The 9,926-nt window shown below is 40.6% G+C and overlaps 1 protein-coding gene across 2 annotated transcripts; it reads left to right on the forward strand.

Annotated features, from left to right (window-relative positions):
• The first annotated feature begins 178 nt into the window (after positions 1 to 178).
• Positions 179 to 9,486, forward strand: selenoi (selenoprotein I). 2 transcript variants are annotated; one of them, XM_058613561.1, is made up of 10 exons: positions 179 to 372; positions 2,582 to 2,650; positions 3,327 to 3,435; positions 4,081 to 4,155; positions 5,106 to 5,368; positions 5,464 to 5,572; positions 5,662 to 5,710; positions 5,801 to 5,981; positions 6,095 to 6,274; positions 6,562 to 6,627. In XM_058613561.1, the coding sequence occupies exons 1-10, from the start codon at positions 316 to 318 to the stop codon at positions 6,625 to 6,627; spliced, it is 1,158 nt and encodes a 385-aa protein (XP_058469544.1). In that variant the 5' UTR covers positions 179 to 315. The 2 variants fall into 2 exon arrangements, with proteins under 2 accessions (XP_058469544.1, XP_058469543.1); XM_058613560.1 differs by having other exon boundaries at positions 181 to 372; positions 6,562 to 9,486.
• Positions 9,487 to 9,926: the final 440 nt, after the last annotated feature.

Below are 9,926 nucleotides of genomic sequence, written 5' to 3' on the forward strand. Positions count from 1 at the left end.
GTGAAAACGAACTGTATTCGGTATTATTAACTGCACATTCAGGAAATGTTTATGTATATACATATGTTATTATGTTTTAATATGTATATAGATGTATAACTCAAGTACGCTTAGTCCTCCCAGCCAGAGGCGGCGGTAGTGAGCTACAATTAGTGTGGCGTTTACACACCGTAGGAGTGGCCCCAGTGTTTCTCGACCTCACCGCACCCGGCCGGCGTGAACGACAGCAGCTAAGTTACATGGTTCTTGGACTCGCCAGTTAACGTTCGGGATTTGATATTCATTTATCTCCTCGTAGAGCCATATTGCACCACCATGGCTCTTTACGAATATGTCACCCAGGAGCAGCTTGCGGGCTTCGACAAATATAAGGTATGATTAAGGGACGTTAGCAGCTAGCATTAAAGCTGCCTGTGTGTGTTTCACAGCTAGCTGTCACGGTCTGCAGGGATAGAAGTGTGTGTAAAGGTAGAAATGGTTAGATAAAATTAAACCGGATGCTGATTAAAAAAACATTTTAAAAAGTAAAGAGGTAGATGCAGTTCCCTGTAGCCTGTTCTCGTGTTGGTGGCTTAGATATAACTATCCCTGTACTTGTTAAGGTTCATCTTCGTGCCACATGCTTTGTTATTTTCAATATCCATTGACATACAAATGTGTGGTCAGGCGTTAAAAAGTAAAGGGCCAGTCTGACAATGAGATGCATAAACACAAGCAACATGTACACACTTTTACATGTGGTGAATGTAACTGGTCTAACATTTCGATTTTTTGGAATTAATCCATATAGTGTGCGTCTGAGAAGTTTGAGCCACAAAATGTTCATGACTACATTTTATTTTGAAAGTGACGTCCGGAAGATTTTTTCGTTTACCATGCCGTGCTTGACATTGGCGCAGATGTGCTAATAGCTAACGTTTCTTTTCCTTTCTGTTCTTTCTTAATGGCTGCTTTGTACCTTCTGTTTTCACACATTTCATAGCTCCCCCCGCTCTTTTTCTTTCTGTATAAAATAATTGATATTAATATGTTATTGTTAAGATATAATTGAGTCCATAGTGGTGAAAGAAAAGCAGCTTGAACCAATACACTCACACTGACAAGATACTGACGTTTGAATTGTCTAGAGTAACCAAAGTATTTTTTTTTATTTTTTAAGGTTGTTATTCAGGGTTCGAATAGTACCACCTTTGTCTGTGCTTCACACAGATCTTTCAGGGCCCAATTAATAGCCATAAACAGGCATTGATGGGGTTTTATGATTGTTATGGACTGAAACTACCTAAAAAAGGAGTGGCAGATATTTGAAGGATGTCACAATAAGTGGTACTAATAGACAGAGCTGCTTTGTAGCCCTTCAGGCTATATTCTTATTTATTTCCCTGCTCATATGTTTTGTTCACCAAAGGATTCAGGCCACTGAGGCTCTCTGCAGTGTCTCCTCATCTGATTACTGATTTCCATCATGTGAGGCCTGTTTTGTCATTAATCCTTATGCCCAAAGTGTTAATCACTGGAAGAGATAGGAGGATGACAAATGAGCCAATTAAAGGATTGTGGCTCTTTTTAACGCAGCACTTGTTTTCCCAAAAGACGAACAAATGTAGTTGAATACAAGCGCATATGAGTGGAAAGCACACCATGTAGGATTGTCTCGCTCTGTTTGCATGCTGCCACCCATTTTTCTGCTTCACACATCCTTTGTCACACTCAGCACAAGCTACAGTGCTACCTTCCTTGCTTTAAAGGGTATCTTGTGTCCAAGCTTTATTTTTTTTTGGTGGTTAATCACATTGGCTACTTTTTCACCCTACATAACAAATGAACTGTATAAACTGTAGACTTTTAAATTGAAGTCCAAGAAACATTTAATAAGCATATTTTTTTTTTCTTGAGAATCTTTGCTGACATTTTACCAGTAATCTGTGATAATTAATTCTGAAAGTTAAATTAGGTAATTTTGCTGCAGGCCCATTACAGTCAGTCATTTCAGTGCCTGCAATAAATAGTGCTGTGTTAATCTCTGTCTATTTTTAGTATGAACTGTCTGCAATACTTCGTATCATAGGAAGCACATTTATTTTGAATGCTTAAGAGTTTAGTGCTCATGTGGAAAGAGAACATTTGAAGGGTCATTTATTAATTCTTTTGCAATCCAAATTTCAAAGTCCAGTCCAAATTTCCCCAATTAACAAGACATAGAAAATAGTTCTCCAATAACATTGACTTCAGAGAGGCAGCGTTCACTGTTTCAGCATTCACTCACATCTCAGAAGATACAAAAAACAGCCTTACACACCTCTGGAATTGTATGAACTCCAGGGACTGTAGTTCATGTTGTAGTGCTTACACTTATTTGTCATGCCTGGATAAAGTTACTAAGACTGGAATCAGGTTTTGTTTTGATCCACATTATGATATACTGTTGCATATAATGCAGCAAAGAAGTTAAACATGAAGCTAAGGCCATGTAGCCTAAGGCCTGGTTGACTTGCAGTTATAACAATCAAATAGATTCAAGTAGATGAACTCTGTGTACATGGTTAACACACCCTGATTATGTCTATGTGTGTCTTTACAGTACAGTGCAGTGGACTCAAATCCCCTGTCTGTCTACGTCATGCACCCATTCTGGAACTTTGTGGTAAAGGTGAGAAAGACCAGTTCAACCAGATCTGTGCGAGGACAAGCTGCATCTTTAATGAGTCTGTAACACCATTAACAACACAGCCTCTTTTTTGTCTCTGTGTCAGTTGTCCTATCAGTTCTGAAATTAGAAGATGGTGTATTATGTGCTGTACATGAAACATGCATGTGCTCTCTTAAATAATGTGCTAAAGAGCCTGGTGGAGCACTGACACAGTAATCAACTGATATCTATTAAGCCTTTATTTATACATTGATATCTGTTTGACTGGAACTTGACATTATTTATAAGAATTGTGTGTTCCTTTCCCCCGAAATTATCACTGTGTCTTAACAACACAACCTCTTCTTTGTCTCTGTGTCAGTCGTCCTATCAGTTCTGAAATGAGAAGATAGTGTATTATGTGCTGTACATGAAACTTGCATGTGCTCTCTTAAATAATGTGCTAAAAAGCCTGGTGGAGCACTGACACAGTAATCAACTGATATCTATTAAGCCTTTATTTATACATTGATATCTGTTTGACTGGAACTTGACATTATTTATAAGAATTGTGTGTTCCTTTCCTCCGAAATTATCACTGTGTCACTGTCCAGAATCTTAAGTAATGACTCAGTGACAGGAAGAACATGTTGATTAACTTTTTGTTTGTTTTCTACGCCCAACTCCTCCTCTCCAGTTTCTACCAACATGGCTTGCTCCAAACCTAATTACATTCACAGGCTTTATGTTCCTGGTGTTGAACTTCCTAATGTTGGCCTTCTACGATTTTGACTTCAGTGCTTCCAGTAAGTCATCTCCACTACTTGTCTCACTCATGCATGTGGTCATCGTCGTTGTTGTTAAAACTGGTTGAATCCTTTCTCAATAAGAGGTGTGGTAAAAGAACCAGATGGGTTTGTTTATGGGAGGCAAAGTCCATCACTGGATACACACCCATGACAACATACAAACCCATGCACAATAATCTGTCATACTAATTATGTACAACAACATTTCCAGGATATAGAAACACTGGCCATAATGACCTTTCAATAACATTTGTTGTCAGAAACCGATTCTTAAAAGAATAGTAAAATAAAAGCACATCTCCACAAGCACCTTGGTTAAAAACAACTCTGGCATGTTCCACATGTTTTTCAGCATTTTAGATGCTGCCTGTTAATGACCCCTAATATAACCCTAAAGTAGGCATGAAGATAAAACATGTAAATTATGACTTGCATGTCCCCCTGACTACTATCTGACAAAACCCTCATAGCTTAAAAGCAGAGCATCAAAAAATAGTTTTTAAATGTGGGTCCATTTCATTTAAGTTTGATTATTTAAACTTTTCAAATTGAAATAACTTTGTTGTAAAGACTGTATGTCTTATAGTTTTTCTTAACTGTGTTTCTGTGTGGCGTGATGTGTTTTTATGGTTTGTGTCATAGCTGCAGGACATGAACATGTGCCTAGTTGGGTCTGGGTTGCTGCAGGGATCTTCAACTTCTTGGCATATACACTTGGTGAGTTTGAACCCCCGTCACCCGCAATTTATTGCACCTCTCTCTTTGTTTTTCTCTCTCTCTGTCTGATTTAGTTAGAGGGTCAGGAGCATGCTTGTAGTGCAGTGCCTTAAGCAATGAGACTGCAAATATAAGTGGTAGTTAAGGGTTAGACTTTGACCAGTGATTAAGTTTTGCTTTAACTGTTAAAATGTGTTTAGTCATGTCATTCTTACACCCACTAAAATCATACAGTATCACCAGAATGTCACAGTGAAACACATACAGTTGATTGTCGACAACACAAAGTAACGATTGTACATGCTCGGCACGCCATTTGCAAGATACTGACGTGACTGTGCCACACTTGTTTCTTTACTCTCATATGTCACATACCAGTCAGCCATAGCCACCAGTTATGTCCATTTTAGAATCATTTTATTCACTGGATGTTTTACAGGCTGCCAGAGACAAAGCAAGGATTTTAAATCACATTAAAACAAATGAGATGATGTAAAATGTGGTTTCCATTAGTTTGTGTGTGGCATTGCATTTTCATAACACTTGACAGTAATGTGTATGTGTATGTAGACACATATTTCTATGTATGTGTCTTAAATACAGGTTGTCCTCAGATATTGTGGAACCTGTCCGTCAACCACAGTCATATAGACACAGTTTGTATGTTGGTTTGTGTTACATGTACAATATGAACTGAACTGAGGTCGGTTTAAAGTGTTGCTGACCACTGAGGATGTTAGTGCAGAATACTTCCATGTGTAGATGAAATGAGTGCAGAGGTTGTGACAGTGGGAAGCAGGAATGTGGCTGTTTTCACTCTATTGTGTGTGTGTGTGTGGGGGCAGCAGCTTTTGTGAGACATTGGGGGGGGGGGGGGAAATCTCTGTTGCTGTGCTCCTTAAAAAATGATGCAGTCTATGTAATGACGTGTACCTTTTTGTTGCGTACAGATGGCGTCGATGGTAAACAGGCGCGTCGCACCAGCTCCTCCACACCACTAGGGGAGCTTTTCGATCATGGCCTGGACAGCTGGGCCTGCATCTTCTTCGTGGCCACCGTGTACTCCATATTTGGGCGCGGTGAGAGTGGCGTGAGTGTGCTCACGCTGTACTACATCCTGTGGGTGGTGCTGTTTTCCTTCATCCTGTCTCACTGGGAGAAATATAACACGGGCATCTTGTTTCTGCCCTGGGGATACGACATCAGCCAAGTGGTAAAGACGACGCACTCACACCAGCACTCACGTTCATTCACACAAACATACCAGACTCCTGAAGACTCCATGTATGACGCCTCATCTCCTTCCAGACCATTTCCCTTGTTTACCTGGTCACTGCTGTGGTCGGCGTGGAAACGTGGTACCAGCCGATCCTGCTGCACTTTCTCTATCGAGACCTTTTCTCCTTCATGATCATTGGTGAGCTGTGATTGGTCACACGAATACGTTATTTAATTAGTTTTACTGAAGCAGCTGTAATAATATAATACATGTCTGTTGATTTTCAGCCTGTTCCTTCACTGTGACTTTACCCATGAGCCTCTACAATGTGCTGAAGTAAGCAACGTTTTCATTCGTTTTTTTTTCATATGTCGCTATATCATGTTCACCCAGTGCTCTGAACGTGTCACTTACGTGCTGTTGCAGGGGTTACCGCAGTAACAGTCTGAAGCACAGCAGCCTTTACGAAGCGTTCCTGCCCTTCCTGTCTCCCGTCCTTCTCTTCATCTTGTCCACCATTTGGGTGGTGTTCTCTCCATCCAACATCCTCGAGCTGCAGCCCAGGATCTTCTACCTCATGGTGGGAACCGCATTCGCTAACGTCACGGTAAGAGCCTGTGCATTTTTCACACCGGTGTGTGTTGTTGATGTTTTTTTTTGGTTCTGATGACTAAACCTGTTCCCATCTGCACACGCTCTGTGTTCGTGTTTGTCCTGCAGTGTAAGCTGATCGTGTGTCAGATGAGTAATACGCGCTGCCAGGCACTGACCTGGCTGTTGCTGCCCATGTCGGTGGTGGTGATGTTGGCAGTCACAGGGGTGGTCACCAACGAGACGCTGCTGCTGTATGTGTGGACAGCCGCTGTCATATTGGCACACATACATTACGGCGTATCAGTGGTAAGAGCGCACATGTGAATACGGCTTTCTGGACTTTTAAAGCTCATGTCCAGCAGCTTGTTTATGTCACTGCTGAGAAACTATCTCTGTATTTGATTCAATGCTCTGCTTGTTTAACAATCTATGGATGGAGCTCAATAATAAGTCAGCTTGAATAGACTAAGCTCTCTCTTGTGGCAAATGAGTTTAAACTTCAAATAAAAGCCACAATTCCTTGCTTGAGTAAATGAAGAAGTAAATGAGAATAAAATAATAATGATTTTGTCTTTTTTCCCCCCCATCCCCAGGTACAACAGCTCAGCAACCACTTTAACATATTCGCCTTCTCTCTGAAGAAACCCAACAGTGACTGACAGGAGGAGGAGCGAATCGGCTTGAAAGGAGCGGAGGTTTAAGCTCCTCCCCTCCACTACTCTACCGACACTTCACTCTCATCACCACGGAAACCACATCCCCTGCCCTCCGTCCATGAGGACGCTGCAAGTGGACTGGACTATAGCCCAATTTACCACCATCTCCAAAAACCCATTACAAATACAACACAACGCACACACATTCCTAACCAATCAAAACTGCGGCCGTTGCAGATGGGGGGCGGGTCCAGGGGCTGTGGCTTCCGTCACTGGTGATTGGCTAACTTGGTTGAGCCAATGAGGTACAATTGTTTCCTACGGAAATGTGCTTCGGTCATGAGGACAGGAGCCCAGACGAGCCACGCAAACACACACACACACACACAAACACATTCTGCTTTCATGCAGATGTTTTATAGCTTGTGGCAGGTGTTTCAATACAAAGCCACACATACACACACACACACACACAAACACACACTGTTGCGCTCACATAGTATTATGAATGTATAATATGCCTTGGGAAAACATCATTTCAGTTAATTTTATCAAAAAGAAAGTAGTGCTATTTCAAACCTGACCTCTTGACCTCTGGTCACATGTGGCTCATCCATCCACAGCCGTGTCCACAGTAAAAGGGTTCAGTCACCTGTTCATCACGAGAGGATTTTCAGGTGGAAATCTTTGTGCTATCTTGTAATAACTATATATATATATATATATATAATTTTATATAAATATATAGTGTGTGTTAAAGGTTTGGGGCATTTTATTTTCAATTAAATCTTTCAAAATTATGATTGATCCCGTATAATTTATAAAAAAATTACCTCTAATTAATTAAATTAATTAAAGTCATAAGTAACCAACCAGGGCAAATATTGACCAGGATAACCTCTGACCGTTTGACGTCTACTAATCTTTGACCTCTGTCTGAGCACTGGCCTCTTTGCTCTCCTGACTCTCTGAGGTGTCGTGGGTTCGCGCTGATTCGTGATTGTTTTTCAACTCCTTGATATTATTTGTCGGTCACATCGCCACGGCATTGGTGTGTGGTTAAGTTTCCCCCCCAGCGCTTGAATGAAGAGTGCCTCCAAAAGCCGGCAACGGAGCGGACTCACTCTGAGGGAACAAGCTGCTGCACAGGACACCGCAAACACCACAGAACACTGCCTGGTGTCACACTCTCTCACACACACACACACACACGTTCACACCCTTTATACTGTCTTAAGTGTAACTTGTGTAATGTTGCCTTTGTTTTGTTTTTTGGTTTTTCCGTCTGTTCAACACTGATCCTCAGTATGATTCTTACTTTGTTTAAGAAGATGGATGTTCAGTCGTGTCTACAGACTGGACTCAGCTTCTCATACTGTTGGGTTTTTTTTTTTTACTTCTAGGCCAAAGGAGACGAGACATTCTGTCATTGTTTTTCATGTCGTAACAATCAGTCTGTAGGTTGACAGAGTCGTTTATTTTTCTGGGTAAACCTCACCGTTTAGAATCCTGCCTGCTCAACAGTCATGTCCGCCTGAAAGGACATTTATGTAGAAAGGAACAAAAAAGTCTCATCACAATTTGGCCTGATTGAGTCCACGTCTTTGTTTAAACTTTCATACTCTAGTTCTCTACCAAAACTGGAAGAGGCTGGTGCGTCTACGGTTTACATGCCATGCTTCCCTGTCACCAGACAACAGGAACAGATGTGCTGCACTTTCACTTGTTTATGACGTTATACAGTTAAAATAAACCAGAACAATACCAGTGTGGGGGGGGGGAAATTATCTTACTTGCCGTGTGAATGTTATGTTTATTTGCGAGTTCGTGTACTTGTCTTTGATTTGACTGAAGTCCACAGTCGCACTCCTAATGTCTGCATGATGCAACAGAAACATCAGGTACACACATGTCGATCTTTTTAAACATTTTCGCCTCAGTGTCGACTCGTTCTGTCGCTCGTCTGTTTTGTACAACGGTAAACATGGAGGTACGAACCCTGTCGTGTCCCCGCAGTACCAGAGATCCAATCCTACTGCCGTAACATCCAGCAGAGCAGCTCGCGCTGAGAGCTCATATGCAGTTATAAAGCACATTGTAATCTTTTAAATTTGTTTTTTTTTTTTAATGAAGCCCCATATCTGTGACTGTGATGACCATAGATTGTAGTGATGTGAGAACAACTGATTGTGAGATTTTGCCACCAAAACCGCTTTTCTTTTTTTTTTTTTGTGGGTGCAAAGCACTGTCTGGGTATGTGCAGATCCATGTGTGCTGTTTATGTATGGATGTATACTCTGTATGTGTGAATATCTGTGTAAATACATACATAATGTCTTCAGTTTTGTTTTATTTTTTTGTTTTAAAACAGGATAAATGCTCAATTAGCTGATTTTTCTCTTCTTTTTATTCCCAAACCCTTCACAGCTGAACCTAGAGACCAGGAGCAGTTTCTCTATATCTTACTACAGTTTTTGAACAATTTCCATCTCTGCTGCTGCTGCTGCTGCTGCTGCTGCTCATGAGTTAGTTTTATAGCAAAAATGGCTATAAAAAAAAGTTCAATGCAAACAAGCATTTTATATATTTAAAAAAAAATAATCTAAATCAAACTTTCTTTGCTGCTTTAACTGGGGCAGATTTGCAGCGTGCACCTCAGCTTTACTCAACTCTTTCTCGGACAAACTGCCCTCTCGTCGAACCTCCTGGATTAATGACCCAAGCCTTTCAAATTGTGACTAATTTGTTGTATAATGCTGCTCTGACAAACACTTCAGGGCTTCAGTGTGGCTGCTTGTGATGTTGTATTTAACTAGTGAAAGAAAGGACTGTTGGGAAATAAATGTATTTGTTTTTCTTTAACCACGTCACTGTGTCTGGCACAAAGGTCTGTGGTAGTTTGTAGTTCCTTCAATATCAACACAGAACGGCAGCAAACAAAGAAATAGGGCTGAAACGATTCATCGATTACTAAATTAATCATCAACTATTTTGATTATTCGGTTTGAGTGTTTTCTAAAGAATTCAAACCAGTTTCTGTGATTTTTCATCTTCTTAAATGTTTATATTGTCTGGTTTCTTTGCTCCATAAAACTAACAAATCACTAAATCGGAATCATTTTGGTTTGTGGACAAAACAAGACATTTGAGAACATCATCATTTCCAGGTTTGACAAACACTGATCAATATTTTTCAACATTTTATGGACCAAACAATTACTCGATTAATTGAGAAAATTATCGTGAGTTGCAGTCTAACAAACAAAGCAGTGACCATGAATCCCAACACATAATATAATTCC

This window comes from Solea solea, chromosome 17, assembly GCF_958295425.1.
Source record: "Solea solea chromosome 17, fSolSol10.1, whole genome shotgun sequence".
NCBI classification, from domain to species: Eukaryota; Metazoa; Chordata; class Actinopteri; order Pleuronectiformes; family Soleidae; genus Solea; species Solea solea.